Source organism: Mastigoproctus giganteus, chromosome 3 (genome assembly GCF_048544385.1).
Source record: "Mastigoproctus giganteus isolate SK-2022 chromosome 3, ASM4854438v1, whole genome shotgun sequence".
In the NCBI taxonomy this organism is placed as follows: domain Eukaryota; kingdom Metazoa; phylum Arthropoda; class Arachnida; order Uropygi; family Thelyphonidae; genus Mastigoproctus; species Mastigoproctus giganteus.
The window spans coordinates 233451464-233476070 of NC_143577.1; the positions used below are offsets into that span (position 1 = coordinate 233451464).

Sequence of the window (24607 nt, forward strand, 5' to 3'; positions counted from 1 at the left end):
TCTCTTTAAAAATTATAGCTGTGAATTACAGGCTCCGAAAAAGCGATAAGTGTTTGCCATTTTATTTACCCAATTGTTATTTTTTATTGAACTTTATAAGTAGCCATATAGTTCTAGATACGCTGGTTATTTGTATTTTTAATTTAGATAAGAGTTTTTGTAGATTACTACTTAATATACGTAAAACTGTTGTTTCATTCGAATCTTGCAGCCATTGTTTTTGTATAGAGTGGTAGGGAATTCAAATTTTTAATTGTGGCAACTAGGTACGTAAAATTATATAGCGTAATTCTCATCCCTGCATTTAGTATTCTATTAGATAGTGTAGTATTGACAATTAATTAAATTTATTGATCTTATTAATTTAAAATATCATGCCTCAGACTAGAGCAGAAAAGCAACGAGCACAAAGTGGCAGGAGTGCTGTGACTCGGGGGAGAACTGAGGGGGCAATTCTCCAACACATCACAGCCTAAAAAAATATGCAACTTGTGAAATGTTTGCCGAACTCTCTGGAATGGAACATGATCTAGCCAAGGAGGATGTCTTTGTGCGTGCCAGGTGCAGAGAGTGTCTAGAAATTAAGCGTCAGCTGAGCGTTCTGATGAGCGTCTATGAGAGCTTGAGGAGTAGGGTAGATGCCCTCAAAGAAATTAATATGAGGGGCCCGACAAGCTCTCAGCTGCCCAACTCAATGCCACAGCTCACTCCTGGGCATCAGGCAACACAGCGGCAACCTCCAAGGCAGAATGCGCTGGTCCCACAGGAGTTAGTTATCGTCAGTGACTCTATTGTCAGGGAGACGGGGAATATATTGTGTAAAAAGGATAGATGGAATAGGACCAGGGTATGTCTGCCAGGAGCAAAAGTTGATGACGTTGCAAAGTATATATCATCTTATCACCAATGACATTAAGAGTAGGAGATCTGCAGATTTACTTAACAAGTACAGGTCAATGTTGCAAAAAAGTCGTGAATTACGGTTAAATTTGAAAGTGTCTGCAATTCTGCCCAGACACGATAGGAGGGAGTACATGATGAGAGTCTTGTCAATCAATTAGGCCCTGGAGGAAATGTGCAAGGCTCAAGGGGTAAAATTTTTTTCAGCCTGGTCTGTGCTTGTTAACAGGAGAGACTGCTTCTACAGGAATGGAATACACTTAAATAGAAAGGGTGCAAGAATATCTGCTGATGCTATCGAGGCAGTGTTAGGTGGGTCAGAAAACTGCTAGCTTGGGGGTATTCACAGACTAAAAGGTTAAAAGTAGCTGCAGGCAGAAGTGAAGGTGATTCTTGCACTACTTCTATTAGAACAAGCAGCGGTGTGGAGTGAGGGGTGTTGGGGGTTTCAGGAACTGATGGCAGTCATCGTGAAACAGGTGGGTATATGGGATGTGTTAAGGTAACTAATAATAAGAATAGGTACATGTATACTTGCATGTATAACAATGCTAGAAGTATAGTAAATAAATTTGATGAATTTGAAGTGTTGGTCAAGACATCAAAGGCGGATATTGTTGGGATAACAGAGACGTGGTGTCACACAGATATAAGGAATGCAGAACTGGAATTTGGGGAGTACAATGTGTACAGAAAGGATAGACAGGATAGGAAGGCAGGAGGTGTTATGTTTTTAATTAAGAAAAACATAAAATCAAAAGAAGTGCATCCAGTTGATATAGATGAACAGTGCACTGTTGAGTCAGTTTGGTGTGACATAAGCACTGTGAAAGCAAAAATAAGAGTAGGAGTGTGTTATAGGCGTAATGACTCGAATGAGTACAATCAACAATTGTACAGAGAAATAGAGTGGGCTAGTAAATCAGAATGTCTTATAATGGGGGATTTTAACTTCCCAGATATAGACTGGAACTTATAGGTTGGTCACTCGCACATTAGTAAGACTTTTGTGGATTTACTGGATGATTGTTTTCTGCAGCAGCATGTTCAAGAGGCAACCAGAGAAGGTAATACTCTTGATCTGGTTATCAGCAATGATCCTTTTTGCGTATTAAGAATTTGTAGATAAAGGAACCATTAGGTGGCAGTGATAACAGTGTACTGATGTGGGATTTACTTAGAGATATAATTACCATCAGGGGTAAAGGAAGGGATTTTTGCTTCCGTAAAGGTGACTATAGTGGTCTCAGACAGTTTTTAAATTCTGTACAGTGGGACCAACTGATGATGTTACCAACAGCAAATTCTAAGTGGGAAGCATTCAAGGAATTAATAGTGGAAGTTACTAAAAGTTTCATACCTATTAAGAAATATTGTTCAAGGTTTAGGCATAAATGGTTGTCAAATGAACTAATGAGACTCGTGGCAGAGAAGAAAAATGCATGGGATGCATATAAATTATCAGGCGACACAGAAGCCTATGATATATATAAGCTAGTCTGTAATCAAGTCACAAAGGAGGTTAGGCAGGGGAAGGCAGATCACGAGAAATCTTTGGCAAAGGATGCTAAGAAAAACAGCAAGGATTTCTTTACTTATATAAACTCTAAAAGGAAGGGGATGAATCTGATTGGTCCACTTGATATCGATGGTTCGACTGTTGATGATCCTGCTCAGATAGCAAACAAACTGAATGAGTATTTTGCATCTACATTCACACATGAGGAGTTATTGAGGTTTGAAAATGCCACGAGGTTATCAAATTGTAACAGGGTGCTTAATGATTTTGTAATAACTGAGAACAAAGTGGAGGAGAAATTGTTGAAGTTAAACATAAGAAAGGCACCTGGAGTGGATGGGATCTATCCAGTGATATATTAAAGGAGGCGGCAAAGGAAGTAAGCAAACCCTTAGCCATAATTATGAGAGCATCCTTGGACTCAGGGAAGGTCCCCACAGACTGCAGATGTGCTAATGTATCCCCAATTCACAAAGGAGGATCGAAGGGTGACACGAGTAATTGCAGACCAGTTAGTTTAACTTCTGTTCCGAGTAAAATAATGGAGTCACTGGTTAAAGATGCATTGCAAGATCATCTAGACAAGACTGCAGCAATAATTCAGACACAGAATGGGTTTGTTAAGGGAAAGTCTTGTCTGACAAATTTGATTGGTTATTATGATGTGGTTACAAAGGAACTGGATGCAAAAAATAATTTTGATATCATATATTTGGATTTCAGGAAAGCTTTTGACACTGTTGTGCATGGAAGACTACTGTACAAATTGGAGCAGAATGGTATTAAGGGTAAGTTGCTACAATAGATAAAAGGATGATTGAGTGGGAGAAGACAGAAGGTGGTAATCAATGGGTGCTGCTCTTCGTGGACTAATGTTATTAGTGGAGTCCCACGGGGTTCAGTGTTGAGTCCACTGTTGTTTTGTATATTTATCAATGATATTGATGAAAGTATATCAGGCTTAGTATCGAAGTTTGCAGATGATACAAAGGTTGGCAGGGTTGTTAATGATAGTAATGGTAGTGTGTTACTGCAACAGGATCTAGAAAATTTGGGCTGATATGTGGCAACTGAAGTTTAACATTGAAAAATGCAAAGTACTGCATATGGGTAGAGGTAATCCCAGAGAAACATACCAACTGTGTGGTACTACACTTAAGGTGGTAGAAAATGAAAAAGACCTGGGAGTAATCGTGCAGTCAGATATGAAGTTTTCTGAGCAATGCAGACAGGCTGCCCGGGCAGGTCATGGGGTTTTGTCAATGATATATAGGAATTTTGCTAGCAGAGAAAAGGAGGTGATTGTCCCTCTGTATAAGGCAATAGTCAGGCCATGCCTTGGGTACTGCATGCAGGTCTGGAGGCCTCATTTTAGGAAGGATGTAGATTTGCTTGAGCGTGTACAGAGAAGGGCAACAAGATTGGTGAGGGGAATGAAGGGAACCTCTTACCAGGAAAGGCTTGAAGGTCTACATGTCTACATTTCAAGTTCTCAAAAAGTAAACCCAAAAACGTAACTCCAAACAAATTTTATGAACTACGAGAAGCAGTACAAAAGTAATGCCTCCTATTTTTTTCCCAGAAAATTTAACTCTTACAACTATGCCTTTTACATCAATTAATCCTCAATCATTATTAAACACTCTTATTTTTCCACCAAGTCACCATCATTTTCTATGCACTTCCACCATCTCTAAGTCAGATGCTGTATTCCAATCCTGTAAAAGTCCTTACTCTTGCACCAGAGGGCTTCACGAACACTGTTCTTGAGCTGGTCGGTCGTCGTCGTCAGCAAAATGGATTCCAAGGAGTGCATCCTTCAGCGGGTCAAAGAGGTGATAGTCATCGGAAGGTGCAAGATCCGGTGTATGAGGGGTGAGGAAGAACAGTGCACCCTAGTTTTGCAATGGCCTCCATCATGCACAGATTGGTATGGGGTCATGCGGAGAAAAAGAACCTCATTAAAGTTTTTGTCCAGTCGGACTTTACTGATGTGGCCATTCAACTTTTTCACATATCAATCTGGTTGATTGTGGTGCCACATTCCAAGAAGTCCACAAGCAAGACCCCATCTTTGTTCCGAAACACTGTTGCTGTGACTTTACCAACAGAAGGTTGTCTTCTGAACTTCTTGCTTGGTGAATTTTGATGGTGCCACTCCACTGACTGTCTCTTCATTTCAGGGTCATAATGGTGGACCAGGTTTCGTCACCTGTGACTATGCATGAATGAAATACCTCTCCTTAACTCACTTCAATCACCACTCTTTGCTTGATACGTATATCTGTAACATTAACCATTTTGAACTATCCGTGTGATGCACTCGCGAGACCGATCACATCATCACTCAGTATGGTGAAACTAGAGACTTCTAGTGACCACTCAGTGACACACAAAATGATCTACAGCACCAATCTGAAAGCAAAAAATTAGGAGGCATTACTTTCGTACCGGTCCTCGAATTTTTATCTGATAAAGAAGATGAACAAATTCCTGGGTTTTAAAAGGTGAGTAATAATGTACATCTATAAAAAAATATAGGGGCTTAGAGGGGAACAGGTATCATGTGTGTTATCAGACACTCAGCCTAAAACACTGATGGATCCAATATCTCTCTATTACAGAAGATTTAGGAGAAGTCCGGTTGGCCTGCCTCCCTAAAATCCATTCATGCACACCTTCTTGATGGTAAGCCCTGTTACATCACTTAGGTGGCAACGAACATGTAGAGTGGTTCTCTTCAAGACGCCTGGTCAGCGTGAAGAGGAAAAGACCAAACCCTCCAGCATATGACAGCACGAAAAAGCAAATGGCCCTCAGTCCCCAGCAGCTTTCACTGTCCCTCTTATGGCAGCGAGAGGATCAGAGTGGAAGCAGAGGGTGCTAAGAATCTCTGGGTACGACCAGGCTGCCATGCACGGAAACTGAACTTGGCCTGTTATAACGTACGATAACTCATCGGTGAAGACAGGATATTAGAGCTGGAAAAAGAATTAGAAAATGTGAATTGGAATATCATCGGTTTGGCTGAAACAAGAAGAAGAAATGACTCACATATAAGTTTATCAAGTGGAAATCTGCTGTACACCAATGGAAACAGTGAAAGGAGTGAAGGTGGAGTTGGGTTTCTGGTCCATAAAGATTTTAAAAACAACATTTTGGAATTCAAAAGTACATCACCAAGGGTGTCAAGACTAATACTCAAGATTTCTAAGAGGTACAAGATAAAGATTATAATGATTTATGCACCAACATCGAGCCATGATGATGAAGAGGTTGAAGAAATGTACAGCGAAACTGAGAGTCTTCTAGATGAGCAGAAAACCCACTACACTATTATTATGGGGGACTTCAATGCTAAGGTTGGAAAAAGACAAAACAGTGCAGAAAGAGGAACTATAGGAAATTTTGGAATTGGTGAAAGAAATAAAAGAGGTGAAAGACTTGTGGAATTTACAGAATCTCAAGGACTGTCAGTAATGAACACTTTTTTCAAGAAAAGGGTGAACAGAAAGTGGACATGGAAGTGTCCAAATGGATTAACAACTAATGAAATCAACTTCATCCTCACTAACAGAAGATATATTGTGAATGATGTTACCGTCCTGAACAAGGTAAATGTTGGAAGTGATCACAGAATGGTAAGATGTATACTTGATATAGATGTAGGAAAGGAAAAAACTGACTCGAGTAAATAATACAAAGGTCTTTGAGATCACAGAGGAGGAGAAAAAGCAGTATGTACTGGAACTTAAGAACAAGTTTGAGCTTCTGCAGACTGCTCAGGACCAAGATATCGACGAGGAATATTACAACTTTCTGAAAGTGATAAGGCCCAAGAAACCTATAGGGAAACAGAAATCCAAAGAAGAAAAAATTAGTCAAGAAACACTTGTCATGATGAACCAAAGACGACAAATGAAGAGCAAGAGAAACACTGACAGGGAAAAAATTGAATATACTCAGTTATGCAAAGCCATTAGAAAGAGACTCAGAGAGGACATAAGAAGATTTAACACAAGAAAAGTAGAACAAGCATTAAGGGAAAACAAAGGATTTAAATCAGCAGCCATGAGCAGTAATACAGAAAGACAAATGATACTGAAACTGAAGAATAGCAATGATGTACTTATAAACAGCAGAGAAGGCATAATTAAAATAGCAGAAGACTACTACAGAGAATTATAAAAGGAGCGAGAGAATGATACCAGCAGTGGGGAAGATGGATTGCAAAGTAGCAACACATACGACATACCCGATATTCTTCCTGATGAGGTAGAACATGCATTGAAGAAAATGAAGAATCAGAAAGCCCAGGGGGAAGATGGAGTTACTGTAGAGTTGTTAAAATTGGGAGGAAGAGACATAACACAAAACTGGCAAGGCTCTTCACAAAGTGCATTAGAAAAGGTGTGACGCCTAAGCAGTGGAATAATGTAATCATAGTTTTGCTGCATAAGAAAGGAGATAAATCAGAAATTGGAAATTATAGACCAATTAGCTTGTTATCCCACATCTACAAGTTGTTTACAAGGGTCATTACTAACAGATTAGAAAGAATACTTGATGAGAATCAACTGAAAGAGCAAGCTGGCTTTAGGACAGGATTCTCAACTATGGATCACCTTCACGTAATATCACAGCTAATGGAGAAAGCAAATGAATATAAAACATCATTATGCCTGACATTTGTGGATTATGAAAAGGCATTTGACTCCATACAGAATAAGGCAATGTTTCGGGCACTGGAAAGACAAGGCATAGATACCCCATATATTATGATTTTGAAGAAAATATATGAGAGTGCAACCTCCTTTATTAGACTAGACAAAGACAGTAGGAAATTTAAAATCGAGAAAGGAGTTCGACAAGGAGACACAATATCTCCGAAGCTGTTTACTGCTGCCCTTGAGGAAGCTTTCAGAAGATTAGACTGGTCGCAGAAAGGAGTCAATGTGAACGGAGAGTACCTAAGCCATTTACGATTTACAGATGACATTGTGGTCATAAGCCACGATCCCAAAGAATTAGAGGAAAATCTTAATCAGTTATGCACAGTTAGTAAGGATTTTGGACTAAAGATGAATATGGCTAAAACAAAAGTAATGATGAACAAGTATGCCACAGAAAAGGAAATAATGATTGAAGGAGCAGTAATTGAAAAGGTGGAGTCATATACTTATCTGGGACAAGTTATTAGTTGTAATAATGATAAATGGCTGTAAGTCAAGAGAAGAATAAATTTTGGATGGATAGCATTCAGGAAATATAGTCACATACTGAAGAGCAATATCCCAGTTTGTCTGAAACATAAAATAATGAACCAATGTATACTCCCCACCATGACTTATAGAAGTGAAACTTGGGCACTCACCAAAAGAATGGAAGAGAAGCTGAGAACTACACAGCGAAGAATGGAATGAATTATATTGGGAATCAGACTGTTAGATAAGAAGAGAAACACATGGATTAGGCAGCAAACTCAAGTAAAATACATTCTTATCAAAACTAAAGAACTAAAATGGTCTTGGGCAGGACACATAGCTCGAAGACATGATGACAGATGGACTAAGAAAATAACAGAATGGTACCCAAGAGGAGCTAGAAGAAAACCTGGAAGACAAAGGCGGAGATGGATAGATGAAATTCATGAGTTTTTGGGTAGTAAATGGATGGCCAGTGCTCAAAACAGAAGGAACTGGAAAGTTGCTGGAGAGGCCTTCATCCTGCAGTGGATTGAAAATGGCTGATGATGATGATAAAAAAATATATATATATAATAAATTGTAAATATACTGGTATTGATTTATATCTTTGTAAGCATGTGCCTTTAATTCAAGTAGGATTTTATACTTGGTGTATAAGTCAACCTTAAAATTTTAGATGATTTATTCGTGCTTCAAAAGTTGATTTATACACCACAATATACAGTATATAAGTAGCTGATTTTTTTAAAATTAATTCTTTTGAAATACATACCTTTATCCAAGTCACAAAGTATATTTAAAACCAATTTATTTAAGGTTTTTCGAAACCTAAATGCTTGGGTTTCCGGATGCTCACTACTATGACTAGAGGTACTGAAAATATTTAAAAATTTTATTAATATACACTATATTAAATAAAAATAAAATTATATTAAAATTATTTAAATAAAACTCTGAAAGAATGATTAAAGGTCATATTCAAAACATCACACTTATTCACTCTTTTTGTAGCTGAGAAGAACAGATTTTCTAATATAACACCAGGGGCTCACATCTGGTGGGTATGGGCTTGGCACCCAGGGTCCTGAGCTGGATATCATCATTCTTCTCTTCCTTGGTGATTCACTTCTACTTCTGGCTCTTGTTCTCTCTTTCTCTCTCTCTCAGAGTAACTCAGAATTTTTTTTTTGGCTAGTGCAGCAAAAGCATCAGGCTTCCTTGCACCATATGACTAATGATAATAATAATAACACAATAGCAATGGATTATATCCTCTGTAATTAGCTTGCACTCTCACTCTCTCTCTCTCTCTCTCTCTCTCTCATTTTTTCTTTTCATTAATTTCGTCTTTTCTACCTCAAATGCATAAAAAAAAATTTATTTTTTTAATTATTTTTCTAGAAAAGCATTTTTCTAGAAAAGCTCCTCTGCTTGTACCTTCACAATGGTAGTACTAATAATACCCTGGATATAACTCTGAGCATGTCCTGAAACACTGCAGATAGTATACTGGAGGTGAATACCCAAGTGTGAACCAACGTAAGCAGGGACCGAGGTGTGTCATCCACATCACACAGAGGAACGCCATCCCTTTGTGTCACCAGACAATAGTAGGTAATGGATAAATAAATATTCTCTTCATACTCTGGGATAACCATATAGTCAGAGGAAGTCACAAAACAGAGCAAGAAATTACAAGAAACAGCAGCATATTTACCAGTCACGTGAGATTGAACCACTGTCACTAAAGCATATGTACTTAGGCAATCTCGCAGCTGACTACTTGGCTATGACTCTCATCAGATGGTGAAATACCACCACTTTGCTTAGTAGAGGCTTGAAAGTGAAACCCATGTTTAGCCTCCAGAATGAAGCTTCAGCATGCTACATCTCTTCCATCGTGTACTGTGAAGGATGTATTTTGAAGTTATGATTGGCATCATATTGAGATCCAGTATTCCTTATATTTCAAAGGTACAGCTCTAAAATGTTTTTTCAGGCCAGCTGTCAGATAGTCCACTGGACTGAACCTGTTGATAATCTTTAGGAGGCACCACACTAGTGTATAATCTAGGTGCCTCTACTCTGACAGCTGTTGACTACAGGGAGTCCGAGTAGGGCGCTTGTGTGAGGGCATCATCAAGGCAAGCTATCTCAAGAAGCTAGGTATACTGTTGCTATGTGTACCCTATATTCAAAAATTTCATTAATCATACATGAGCCGACCGGGCTAGCCGGGTGGGTAAAGTGCCTGCCTGGCAACCCAAAGGTCGCGGGTTCGAATCCCGCCTCGGGCTTGGATCAAAGTACTGCAAAAACCTTGGGAGGTGCATTATGACCACAGAAGCCGATGTGCCAACAACTACAAAAAAAAAAAAAAAAACATACATGTCCCCCCCCCCACAGCTCTACTTTTACTTTATCTACTGAATGCATCATCATTAATATTCAAACTAATAGAGCACACTTATCTGCAAAATGGACTAAACCTCCCAAAAACTTCATTTATTTCACAAATATAAACTTTTCTGACTGAATCCCAATTACCAGTAGCTTTAACCACCACTCATCTCAATTTCCCTAATTATCTGCTTTATGATTCCTTTTCCTTTAAAGGCAGTACTTATGCAAATTACCACTCAGATATTCCTTATCAGAAACTTCTTAATTTGGAATCTCTTCTTTTTGATCTCCTGACTTAAAATCTCTCTGTCCCCTCTGTGAAATTCATCTGTTGCCTCTATTGATCTCCCAACTCCAGTAATCACTCTGAACTCTTTGACTTCCTTCCTTTAAAACTTACCTTTCTCTATTCTAACTAACAGTGAAATAATTCTCCTTAGTGATTTTAATGTTCATAACTTCAATTGGCTTGTTTTATAGCTGCATGGACCCAGCTGGATGAGATGCTGAAGCATCTGCAATTACTAACGAACTCACTCAGCTTTTTTCATTTACCTACCAGAATACAAGACAGTTCCTACCAACACACACATCAAACAATCTTGGTCTCTTTTTTTTTCACAAACAACCCTGCAAAGTACATGGTCGATGTTAGTGGTCCTCTAGGCATTTCACACCACAACTTGGTGAATAGCAAGAGAATTAACATCAATAAGGAATTAGTATATGCTATCTGCAAACTATGTGCATCCTAAGATTTATGACAAAAAGAGGAAAACACTAAATGACAATGTTAGGAATAGAGAAAATTCCTGTCTTTTGAGGCTAAACTTGGCAAGATGTGATTCTATTCTAATGTACAAAGTCACCTAAAAATAAAATGATATAAAATAAGAAAAACAAAACAGTGCAGTGAGTGCAGTGAACAGATGATCCTTGGCCCAAAAAGATGCACATACACACAAACAAACAATGACCATAACTTTTTTTTGTAAATCAGTAATAAAAAATAAACAGTGAATAAAGAAATAAAAAGGAATTGGTAAATCACAAGTGCTACCTCTTCAAAGGAAAATCAGTGCTTGTAAACTCCAAAAAAGATCATATTATTATAAAGGATTACTGACTGCTATCCAGCAAAGTACCAATGGATATATTATATGATCCGACAAACTCAAACTTGAGAAATATAAAGTATATCATGGCCACTATCCTATATAGGTTAAATAAGCAAGCATAACAAATATAATGCATATAGATTATAAAGTATTTAAGGGCAAAGGCCTCATGCTACGAGGTAGAATGACTAATATGTAGGTTAGTGCAAATGCATCATTTTAACTTAGCTATCTGCCAAAGTAGTTAAATTAATTAATTAAACTGGCATCGTTTTGGTTATATCTCATATTGTGACTGCCTTCACAACAAGTTGCCATATCACTACGCACCATCAGGCATCTCTCATATTGTGAAGTTATACTTCATAATTGGGTTGTCACTATTGCAACACCAGGATACCTGCCCACCCATCGAAGAGAAGCCAACAAGCTTTGAAACGGTGCCATCTGGGTGGTGGTATCCGCTGAGAATAAATAACAATAGTCTTCTCCACTGGTGAAGTGTTATTTATTCGAGGTAGTACAATACCATGGCAACTCGTTGTGAAGGCAGTCACAATATGAGATATAACCAAAACGATGCCAATTCAATTAATTAATTTAACTACTTTGGTAAATAGTTATGTTAAAATGATGCATTTGCACTAACCTACATATAATGCATATTTAAATGTCAATCCCATCAATTGACAGGTATAAATCAAATGCAAATTAATGTTGAACTAAATTGCAAAAAACGGTCATAATGCAAATTTAAACAAACATTTTGGAGTTTTGCAGGTGCTGATGTCCCTTTAAAAAGGCAGTCCTTGTGAGTTCCCAGTTCTTTTTTATTCTTTTTTATTTATTTATCATTAATTTACAAAAAAGTGCTCATTCTTTGGTGGATGTGGATGAATATCGCCTTGGACCAGGGGCTGTGCATTTTCACATGAATGTTGTTCTGTTTTGTCTTCCTTATTTTACTTCAGTTTTATTTCATTTTATTCTTGCTATATTTGTAATCTGGTTTAGTTTTTTCTCCTTTTTTTCATAAGTCTCAGTAATATCATCATGTCAGTTCCTATACAGCAAAGTACAGTTATTTGTATCCTAAACAGTTTACATGTTTATGGGAGAAAAAAACAAGGCAGACTGAGGCAACTTGAAGTGAAATGAGTCACAATATGAGAGTGATGTATTTTCTAGCAAACTTGATTTACTATTTAATACAAATGATTTATATTAACATTTTATAACTCTTGTATGCCTGAAGCTTTTGGTCTAAATTTACTTCAATATTTCTGTTCTTAAAACATGATGAGAAATAAGTTTATAAATCAATCGTAAATTTCTCCCTGACTCATTCAATGTCTTCAACCTTGCCTCTTTCTCTGAAGTAAGGATGAAAATAGTGCAAAGTTAAAATAGCTCAAGGTCTTACCTTTCCATTTCTTGTATAGCAGTCAAAGCTGCCATTTGTGGTGCTGTATTTGCTGCCATTCTATAAAACTCAAAATTATAACTGAAAGAAATTTAAAATGAAAAATTATTTTTATTTATAGCAGAAAAATTTACTGATAATTTTTAGTATAAAATAATATAAAAACATAAATGTCCATCATTGATCCCATGATGTATTAAAATTAAGAAATAAATAAACTTATTATAATGAGTTTTTTTATTTCTTATTTATTTTAGTCCTTTTGTTTTTAATGAAATTTAATAAAATTAATATAAACCAATATTTACCTTCCATTATAGTACTTTACACTATGAAATATACTCCATACTTTACTATAAATTATACTATATTTCTGATCACTATCGTATCTATAATAGGTGCATTATGGCCTTAGTAGTCCTTGCACCAATAAATCAAACCAACAACAACTATCGTATCCGGGTATCATTGTAAGGGGGAGGGCGTGACAACCAGGTTTTTGAGGTTTTTTTTAGATAATCCTATTCACACTTATATGCAAGGTTAAGGGAGGAGCCATATACCTCCTCTGCCTCCCCCTGATAGTGAAAACATTTGTATTTTTCTTTATCAGAAATATATTCAGGTAGGATGACTTCTGACACACTGATAGACTTAGCAATACACTAAAGTAACAGAAGAAACAAAAACTGAAAGAGATCAAGAAAAAAATTAGTAAATCTATCCATATGAAAAAACAGATCCCAACCATAAAAATTAACAAACTGATATAATTCTCCCTTCTTTTAGGCTCTGTCATTTAATTCATAATTTTTATGGAAGACTTGCAAGAAACTGAATTAATTATAGTCATTAGTTATAATCAAGAATGAACTATACAATGCTCCATATAAGCATACTATGCTTATATGGAGCAAGCTCCATTTCCACACTAAATTGTTAACAGGTGACATTTCAGGATTCTTACTGAACGCCATCATCAGGGCGCCTCCATAGCCAGGTGGGCAGGAGCAGCAGTGTGTAGCACACGCTTCTTGATTAGACTGGGGTTCGAGCCCATGAGCCACCAAATACGGAGGATGAGGAAAGGTCAGGGAATGACCACCGCATATCCCCGGAGCAATATGGCCTTAGTTGCTAATGCTCCTAAAAACCAAATAACAACAATAACCATCATCAGACCATATATGTGCTATGGCTCTATGGAAACTGTCCTCTTACTTCCTACATTGCAATTCAATTACCTTTCCCAACTATATTTTGTAGTTCTCGTTTCATCTACCTCGTCAAAACAGAGCACAATGAATATTTCTTTACACATAAATAAACATTATGCCCTGCCAGTAACCGAAATTAAGTGAATTGTTGAAGAAAACTTGTTTTCCAAAGGTTTACTATAGCACATTGTAGTATAGACAAAAAAGTTCAGAATTTTCTCCTTTTTTGAACGAAAATCTTTGATTTTTGCCAGTTTAGATACATTTTGTTTCTTTCGTATAATTCAAGGATTTTGGTAAAAAAGGTGATTAATCTATTTAAATAGCTTAACTAAATGTAGTTTAAAAAATTATCATCAAGATATTACTAGAAATTAATATTCAGTAGGTCAACAGTTTTCCCATTCTTTACTATGGGAGACAGTCACACTATCACACATCTTTAAGTTTTGAGGATTTCTGTAAAAAAACGAATATTTCCTAGTAAAACACCATTAGATAAATTAATCTAATCAAGTTTTTTTAAAGAAATAACGGAAATTAAGCAAGATGTTGACTAAATGATTTTCCCTTATGCTTTACTATGGGATGCAGTCACACTTCTAAGTTATATATATATCGCTCACTGGCTGCAATAGTGGCACAACTCAAAATTCTTAATTTTTGAGTTAATACAACTGATGAGGTTGGGATAGTGGACTCTACATTTATGCAACAACAGTACAAAGTGAGATCAATATTACCTCACTACATGATAGAAGTGTCGTTATGCCATCTGAGTTTTTACTGAATCGAGAAGCGTCAACAGTGGCACTTCTTCAGTGTGCCCCAACCTTGAGACTGAATGGACCATGGTCTGTGTGCAATAGTGATTCTTTTTTGAGTTGTGCCAGTATTGGAGTGTAATGCAATGCAAATTTCTTGTTGTAGGTCATAAGCAAAACAAGGGTGACTGTGCAACTCATTATTATAGAAAAATATTAAAAGATCACTAAAGTCTGGTCCTGTATTCATCCCATCACAATATGTTACATTAGCTAGAACTGCCAGAAAGACAGGAAACCCTTTCAAGGTGACAGATAACAAGTCATTGCAATTTTGACAACCTGAAAGATTTCACCTAATGCACTTCTATGAAATTTAATGAAAATACTGATGAATTGAAAGTCAATGATGTTGCTAGCTGTAAAGCAGCATTTGGACTCTTTATTTTATAAAACATCATACAAACAGTATGATCATAAATCAGTTAATGTTAAAGCTAGTAAAACAAGAAACCTTTGAAGACATTTGTAGAATTCTAATTGAAAAAGGCTACAAGAGTTCCATTCCGATTTTGAAAAAGAGGCACAGTGAGCTCCACTGTTTGTTGAACAGTAACACAATTTCCAAATGTCATGCGAGCTTTTATAACAGTCTAAAAGTTAATTTACTGAAGGAATAAATTTTTCTAAGAATGACTTAAATTCTTCCATTTTACTTGTTTGTACACCAATAATTACATACTAAGTTCTTGTTTTTATTTATGCTTTACCACAATTATGTTCTCAAAGATTAAAATATAGTTCATACATGTTCCTGAGTTTATGAATATAAATTGAATATAAATAAAGCTCTTGTTTAATGTTTTTTTTTTTTTTTTGTTCTTCATCCTAATTACCTTCCATCTTTAGGAGACTCAAGTCACAAATTTTGAGTGTTTGTTGGTGCAATAGTGGCACAACTCAAAAGGAGGGTTAAATTTTCGAGTATTCTGGTTACCCATAAGGATCGAGCCAGCCTAATTTTTAGTACCACTGGGTATGATGAGATGAATCACAATATATCTCAACAATCACACAATTTCTTCAATTCTAAACAAACTGATTTTAAAAGCCAAATTTTCCTCATCGATTATCTCAGAATTACGATTTTTGAGTTATGCCGCTATTGCAGGCAGTGAGCGATATGACCATCCATATACATATGGTCATCTCAGATATAACAAAATTTTTTTATTTACATTATTAGTAGAATACAGATGCAAAATTAGTACATATAAAAATCGCATTGAGAATTATTCGATTACGCAATTACTGACAGGTAAAAATGCATATTAAAATCACATCTCAATATAAAAATTCAAATGGAAAATGTAACTCGGGGGTTCATATCTGGTGAGTATGAGGTTGGCACACCCAGGGTCCTGAGCTGGATATCATCATTCTTCTCTTTCTTGATGATTCATTTCTACTTTTGACTCTCTCTCTCTCTCTCTCTCTCAGGGTAACTCGGGAATTCTTTTTTGTTGGTGCAGGATAAGCTTCAAGCTTCCTTGCACCAATATGGCTAATAATAGGGGGCTCACATCTGGTGAGTATGGGTTTGGCACACCCAGGGTCCTGAGCTGGATATCATCATTCTCTTTCATGGTGATTCCCTTCTACTTTTCTCTCTCTCAGGGTAACTCAGGTTTTTTTTTTTTTTTTTTTGGCTGGTGAAGCATAAGCCTCAGGCTTCCTTGCACCATATAGCTAATAATAATAATAATAACTCTTTTCCAAAAACATCACTGCCAAAACATCACTCCGGGGCTCACATCCCTTCTACTTCTGAAGCTGTTTTTTTTTTTCTCTCAGGGTAACTCAGAATTTTTTTTTTTTTAGCTCGTGCAGCATAAATCTCGGGCTCCTTGCACCATATGACTAATAATATTTTTCTTCGTCACAATTTACATTGTAAATATCTGGTAAACATTGGTATATATGACAACTGAATTGCTGAGCTCAATAATTTAACTTTTCTTGGTATCTTAAAAATGTGTAACTTTATAAACGTATACCTACCTAAAAAAACTTTTTTTCCTTCTTCATGCATTAAAAAAATCATTAATCACATTTAATAATAAAGAACAAAACTTTTACATAGATACTCCGGCAGATCACATTTGGCGCTACTACACGTTCCACCATCAGCCGGAATCATCAGCAGCTTGTTGCTGATGTAATAACCATTAAAAATCAAAATAAATAAATAAAAAAAAAAAAAAGCAGTTTGCTGAAAACACACATTATTATTATTATTATTATTATTATTATCCATATGGTGCAAGGAAGCCTAAGGCTTATGCTGCACCCAAAAAAAAAAAAAAAAAAAATTGCCGAGTTACCCTGAGAGAGAGAGAGAGAGAGAGAGGGAGAGCCAGAAGTAGAAAGGAATCACCAAGGAAGAGAAGAATGATGATATCCAGCTCGGGACCCTGGGTGTACCAAACCCATACGCACCAGATTATTCGGCATTGCATGTACGTAATTTAACAAATTAAAAATTACATTGAAAACCATACCGTTCGTAGGACTGTATTGCCTACTTTTGTGGTAAAAAAATTGATAACACATTAATAATAATGTAATAGTAGCGTACAGCCATTATATGTTTATTCTAAACTAGCCCAGGCGAGTTTAGGATAAAACCTGGTGTGTAATGGCTGTAATTTAATGTGTTTTTATGGTCGGTTTGCCTGTTTACTGGCCGAAAAACCCGGAAAAAAAAAAAAAAAAAAAAACATGGAGCCAAAGTCGTTATGAGCCTTGGGAGACAACTGTAGAAAGTCTTCTCCTGCCTAGGAGCACATAAACTTGAAACCCAGGTCAAGTCATAAGGGGACTTGGAGTTCAGTTCTATTGCCTTGATTACTAGTGCCTAAAGCTCTACGGTTTGTAGCCCTTCTTTAGCTGCCAGCCACGGCAATCATATGGGAGGATGAGGAGATGGGAGAACGTAATTTCCCGGTGTCATTCTGTCTTCTGTGATCGGCAATCTTCATGAAGGCCAGTTAGTGGTTAATCCGGGATTAAAGTGTATAATAAGAGGAGTAGTTCTGGTTTGCTTTCTTCCCTACTAAAGGGGTAGTCAAGCCGGAGGATGGCCACCTCTCTGATGTACCTATTGCCCATATATGAAGTTTTTCTGAATGTGGAACACCTTCAAAAAGATGACTGAAGAACCCAACATACTTTCAAAAAGTGTCGTTGTTTCTGGTGGTGGGATACATTGAGAACGCTGGAGTCTAACACAGTCATCTAAAGGAGGATGGCGATTCTACTTTTGGCTTGCTCCCTCTTTCGGTATGGTGGACGTCTTCGTCTACACTCTTTTGTTTGCTTGAGCAGGATCTGGCCTACACAGTACTTTTAGAATTAGCATTAGCATTAGAAGGGGCTTATGATGCAAGAAAGCAAGCTTATTCAGCATCAGCCAAAAAAACCACCCCCATTTCACCCCTCCGTTCGTTCGAAATACCTGTCCAGCTGAGCCTTAAATTTGTTTAGGCTATCAACTTCAACAACAACTGATGGACGTCTGTTCCACCAACCAACTACCCGCTACCTAAAGGCAAATTTCCGCACATCTATCCAATATCTGTCTTTCCTAAATTTGAATTTATGCCCGCTCAGGTGATTATTCTGAGCAAGAGGAAGAATCCCATCGGCAATGAACATGCTCAAACCATTCAAGGCTTTATACACCTCTATCAGATCACCCCACCGGTGCCTAGTCTCCAGACTCTGTAATTTGCAAAACTCAAGCCTTTCTTCATAAGAGCAACCCTTTGTTCCATTCACAAATCTTGTTGCCCTTCTCTGTACTCGTTCCAGCAGCTCTACATCCTTCTTGAAATGAGGCCTGCAGACCTGTATACAGTACTCAAGGTGTGACCTGACCATTGCTTTATAAAAGGGAATAATCATCTCCCTGTCCTGCTAGAAATATTCCTGTATATCATTGACAAGACACCATGAGCTACTCTTGCAGCTCGTCTGCACTGCCGAGAGAACATCATATCTGCCTGCACAACCACCCCCAGGTCCCTTTCATTCTCTACCACTGTCAGTGTAGTACTACAGAGTTGATACGTTGCTCTGGGGTTGCTGTTTCCCATGTGTAATACTTTACATTTGTCAATGTTAAACTTCATTTGCCACCTCTCAGCCCATCTGCTCAACCTTTCCAGATCCTGTTGCAGTAGCATAGTGTCAGTAATGTCCTTGACAACCCGGCCAACCTTAATATCGTTTGAAAACTTGGACATTAAGCTTGATATACCATCATCAATATCATTTATAAATACAGAAAACAATAATGGACCCAATACTGAACCCTGAGGAACTCCACTAATAACAATAGTCCACGTTGAGCAGTGTCCATTGATTACCACTGTCTGTCTTCTGCCACTCAACCATCCCTTTACCCATAGTAGCAATTTGCCCCCAATGCCACACTGCTTCAATTTATGTAGCAGTCTTCCATGTGCAACAGTATCAGCATTAGCATTAGTAGAGGCATTTGATGCAATAAAGCAAGCTTATGCAGCATCAGCCAAAAAAAAAAAATAAAGTAAAATAAATAAATAAAAAATGACCACTTCCACTTCACCCCTCTGTTCGTTCGAAATACCTCTCCAGCTGAGCCTTAAACTTATTTAGGCTATCAACTTCCACGACAAGGGATGGAAGTCTTTTCCACCTACCAACCACTCGCTGGCTAAAGGCAAATTTCCGCACATCTATCCTGCATCTGTCTTTCCTCAGTTTTAATTTATGCCCTCTAAGGTGATTATTCTGAGCAAGAGGAAGAATCCCATCAGCATTGAGCATGCTCAAACCATTCAAGGCTTTGTACACCTCTATCAGATCACCTCGCTGGTGCCTAGTCTCCAGACACTGTAATTCGCAAAACTTAAGCCTTAATTCGTAAGAGCACCCCTTTATTCCATTCACTAATCTTGTTGCCCTTCTCTGTACTCGTTCCAGCAGTTCTACATCCTTCTTGAAATAAATGAGGCCTCCAGGCCTGTATACAGTACTCTAGGTGTGGCCTGACCATTGCCTTATACAAGGGAATAATCACCTCCTTATCCCTGCTAGAAAAATTCTTATATATCATTGACAATACATCATGAGCTACTCTTGCAGCCCGTCTGCACTGCTCAGAGAACTTCATATCTGCCTGCACAACCGCCCCCAGGTCCCTTTCATTCTCTACCACTGTCAGTGTAGTACCACAGAGTTGATACGTTGCTCTGGGGTTACTGTTTCCCATGTGTAATACTTTACATTTGTCAATGTTAAACTTCATTTGCCACCTCTCAGCCCATCTGCTCAACCTTTCCAGATCCTGTTGCAGCAGCATAGTGACAGTAGTGTCCTTGACAACCCAGCCAACCTTCGTATCGTCTGCAAACTTGGACATTAAGCTTGATATATCATCATCAATATCATTTATAAATACAGAAAACAATAATGGATCCAATACTGAACCCTGAGGAACTCCACTAATAACATTAGTCCACGTTGAGCAGTGTCCATTGATTACCACTCTCTGTCTTCTCCCCCTCAACCACCCCTTTATCCATAGCAGCAATTTGCCTCCAATGCCACACTATCAAAAGCCTTTGTAAGATCCAAATATATAATATCAAAGTTATTCTCTGCATCCAGTTCTTTTGTGACTACATCACAGTATCTAATCAAATTGGTCAGGCAAGACCTTCCCTTCACAAAACCATGCTGTCTGAGTGATAACTGAAATCTTGTCTAGATGATCCTGCAGTGCTTCTTTAACCAGTGCCTCCATTAATTTTCCTGTAACAGAAGTTAAACTAACAGCTCTGTAATTACTTGTGTCAGCCTTTGATCCTCCTTTGTGAATTGGGGTTACATTTGCAAATCTCAAGTCTATGGGTACCTCCCCTGAGTCCAAAGAAGCTCTCATAATTATGGCTAGGTGTTTGCTTACTTACTTTGCTGCCTCCTTAATATAACTGGATAGAAACCATCCACCTCGGGTGCCTTTTTTATGTTTATCCTCTACGATTTGTCCTCCACTTTCCTCTCAGTTATTACAAAATCATCTAGCTCACTGCCAGTGTTTACTTCATCTACGACATTTCCCTTCCTCAATAACTCCTCATGTGTGAATGTAGATGCAAAATACTCGTTTAGTTTGTTAGCCACCTGAGAAGGATCCTCAACTGTTGAACCATCGATATCCAGTAAACCAATCTCATTCATCCCTTTCCTTCTTGAGTTTAAATAGGTAAAGAATTCTTTTCTGTTTTTGTTTGCCTTTTGTCCGCAGGTGGTTTATTGGTGGAACAGATTTGCATATTTTGTTGTGGAAGTTTATAGCCTAAATAAATTTAAGTCTGAACTGGACAGGCATTTGGAACGAATGTGGGGGTGAAATGTTTTTTTTTTTTTTTTTTTTTGTTTTGGCTGATGCTGCATAAGCTTGCTTTCTTGCATCACATGCCTTTACTAATGATAATGCTAATGCTAAGTTAATGGGACTAACTGGTTTTAACAAGATGGCGAGAGCTACATATCACCGTAGTATCAGTGGAAGCCATAGAACTGCCTTTTAAAAGTAACTACATCATCTTCAAGAAAGGTGATATTTCTTTACCTGTAAACTATTATTTTAAGGCCAACCGAATAATGAAATTCATCTGCCGTGTTGTGTATCTTATGTCTGTTAATTGGGTATGTTCTATGGTCGATTTGTCTGTTTTGCTGGACGATAAACCGCAGTTTCTGGGGTAAAAACCTTGCTATCTACGTCTGAGACCGACTAACTCAGCCATGGAGTGAAAAAAGCCCATTAAAATTCCTTTGGCATTCCTCGGGATTCGAATCCAGGCCTTTTTTTTTACCTCTAAGGTCCGCATATTAATTTTTTATGGGGTGACTTAAAAAGAAACGTGTACTCTCATCTCTGACACAAAATTGAATTCGTGAAGAAACTGCGGGAGTTCGGTTGGAGATGCTACGCTGCATCATGGGAAACATGAGTGGAAGAGTAGAAGAATGCCTGCACAGAGACGGAGGTCATCTTGAGGATATCTTTCAAAAATAAACTGCATTCCATATACTTTTAGCACTCCTTGGTAGCACAGTTGGTAAATTCGCCATCTTCCCTACATCGGGTAAAAAAGATCTGAGTTCGAGTCCTGTCGATGACGTAAGGAATTTTTATAGGCCTTTTTCACAACGTGGCTGTGTTTGTCGGTCTCAGGCGAGGACAGCATTATTTTCTCCCAGAAACTCGGGTTTTTCGTCCAGCAAACAGAAAATCGACCTGAGAAGACATATTACAGACAGTATACGGATCAATATGGCCTCAGTTGCTAATGCTTCTAAAACCCTACTACTACTACTATTGCAATTTCAAAATCGTTAATAGAAATGGTTTTGTAAAAAATGTGCGAATTGCTACCGGAAATGTCAATGTTATTTCATAAAAATACACTGATTTGTCCAGGGCTGGCGCTAGCGTTCTGGCACCAGAGGCAACACGTTGCAACCGCACCTAATTCATATCGTATCTTAACACACATATATATGGAGTAGCGCATCTAGCAACGCCTATTTTAAGCGGCGCCTGTGGCAAGTGCCTCCACTTATGCACCCTAGCGCCGACTCTGGATTCGTCATCGCGAGTAGCAGTGGTAATAACCACCATCCTCTCGCACCCATCCCGTTGTATGAGGCACGATTTAGAATAGCGTCGGTCACGAGTGGAATTTTTATCGGCATTTTTCACAAATTGGCAGAATTAGTCGGCCTTAGTCGACGATTTCTGTGAAGCAAACTGACCCGAATCCACGCAGTTATAAACAAAATTTATAGTCGCCTCATAACTATAGTTGCTTTAATGCTTAACACACACACACACACACACACACACACACACACACACACACACACACACACACACACACACACACACACACACACACACACACACACACAACAAACTGCCTGCCTGCCTACTGTTGCTTTTGTAAGGTTTTACGGTTATTAGTAACTTGGGCCACTTTGAGCCTTATATGTCTGTAAATAGTGTTCTGTGGTCAATTTGCTGAATAATAACCTGTGTTTCAGAGAAAAAAAAAAACACGCTATGCTTCTGTGAAACTGATTAACCCAGCCACGTTGTGAAAAAGGTCCATACAAATTAGCATTAGCATTAGTAGAGGCATTTGATGCAAAAAAGCAAGCTTATGCAGCATCAGCCAAAAAAAAAAAAAAAAAAAAAAAAAAAACACTTCAACTTCACCCCTCTGTTCGTTCAAAATACCTGTCCAGCTGAGCCTTAAACTTATTTAGGCTATCAACCTCCACCACAAGGGATGGAAGTCTGTTCCACCAACCAACCACCCGCTGGCTAAAGGCAAATTTCCGCACGTCTATCCTACATCTGTCTTTCCTCAATTTGAATTTATGCCCTCTCAGGTGATTTTTCTGAGCTAAAGGAAGAATCCCATCAGCATTGAGCATGCTTAAACCATTCAAGCCTTTATACACCTCTATCAGATCACCTCGCTGGTGCCTAGTCTCCAGACACTGTAATTTGCAAAACTTAAGTCTTTCTTCGTAAGAGCACCCCTTTGTTCCATTCACTAATCTTGTTGCCCTTCTCTGTACTCGTTCCAGCAGCTCTACATCCTTCTTGAAATAAATGAGGCCTCCAGGCCTGTATACAGTACTCTAGGTGTGGCCTGACCATCGCCTTATACAATGGAATAATCACCTCCTTATCCCTGCTGGAAAAATTCCTGTATATCATTGACAATACTCCATGAGCTACTCTTGCAGCCCGTCTGCACAGCTCAGAGAACTTCATATCTGCCTGCACAACCACCCCCAAGTCCCTTTCATTCTCTACCACCGTCAGTGTTGTACCACAGAGTTGATACGTTGCTCTGGGGTTGCTGTTTCCCATGTGTAGTACTTTACATTTGTCAATGTTAAACTTCATTTGCCACCTCTCAGCCCATCTGCTCAACCTTTCCAGATCCTGTTGCAGCAGCATAGTGTCAGTAGTGTCCTTGACAACTCTGCCAACCTTTGTATCGTCTGCAAACTTGGACATTAAGCCCGATATACCATCATCAATATCATTTATAAATACAGAAAACAATAATGGACCCAACACTGAGCCCTGAGGGACTCCACTAATAACATCAGTCCACGATGAGCAGTGTCCATTGATTACCACTCTCTGTCTTCTCCCCCTCAACCACCCCTTTATCCATAGCAGCAATTTGCCTCCAATGTCACACTGCTCCAATTTGTGTAGCAGTCTTCCATGTGCAACAGTATCAAAAGCCTTTCTAAGATCCAAGTATATAATATCAAAGTTATTCCCTGCATCCAGTTCTTTTGTGACTGCATCATAGTATCCAATCAAGTTGGTCAGGCAAGACTTCCCCTTAACAAAACCATGCTGTGTCTGAGCTATAACTGAAGTCTTGTCTAAATGATCCTGCAGTGCTTCTTTAACCAGTGCCTCCATTAATTTTCGGGAACAGAAGTTAAACTCACAGGTCTATAATTACTTGTGTCAGCCTTTGATCCCCCTTTGTGAATTGGGGTCACATTTGCACATCTCCAGTCAATGGGTACCTCCCCTGAGTCCAAGGAAGCTCTCATAATTATGGCTAAGGGTTTGCTTACCTCCTTTGCTGCCTCCTTTAATATAACTGGATAGATCCCATCCACCCCAGGTGCCTTTCTTGTGTTTATCTTCAACAATTTCTCCTCCACTTTGCTCTCAGTTATTACAAGATTCTCTAGCTTACTGCTTGAGTTGAATACACCTCTGGCATTCCCCTCGCTGAATAACTCCTCATGTGTGAATGTCGATGCAAAATATTCATTTAGTTTGTTAGCTACCCGAGCAGGGTCATCAACAGTTGACCCATCGATCTCAAGTGGACCAATCTGATTCATCCCCTTCCTTCTAGAGTTTACATAAGTAAAGAACTCTTTGCTGTT

At 38.2% G+C, this 24607-nt stretch overlaps 1 protein-coding gene across 1 annotated transcript in view; it reads right to left on the bottom strand.

Moving 5' to 3' along the window:
• Positions 1-16730, bottom strand: part of LOC150088848 (serine/threonine-protein kinase atr-like) — a 117319-nt gene extending 100589 nt beyond the window's left edge. The window contains exons 1-3 of the mRNA XM_090370341.1: positions 16613-16730; positions 12571-12651; positions 8399-8499 (exon numbers count right to left, since the gene is read on the bottom strand). Of these exons, the coding sequence (XP_090226467.1) occupies positions 8399-8499; positions 12571-12629 (160 nt within the window). The 5' untranslated portion in view covers positions 12630-12651; positions 16613-16730. The remainder of the gene's footprint in view (positions 1-8398; positions 8500-12570; positions 12652-16612) is intronic.
• Between the last annotated feature and the right edge of the window lie 7877 nt (positions 16731-24607).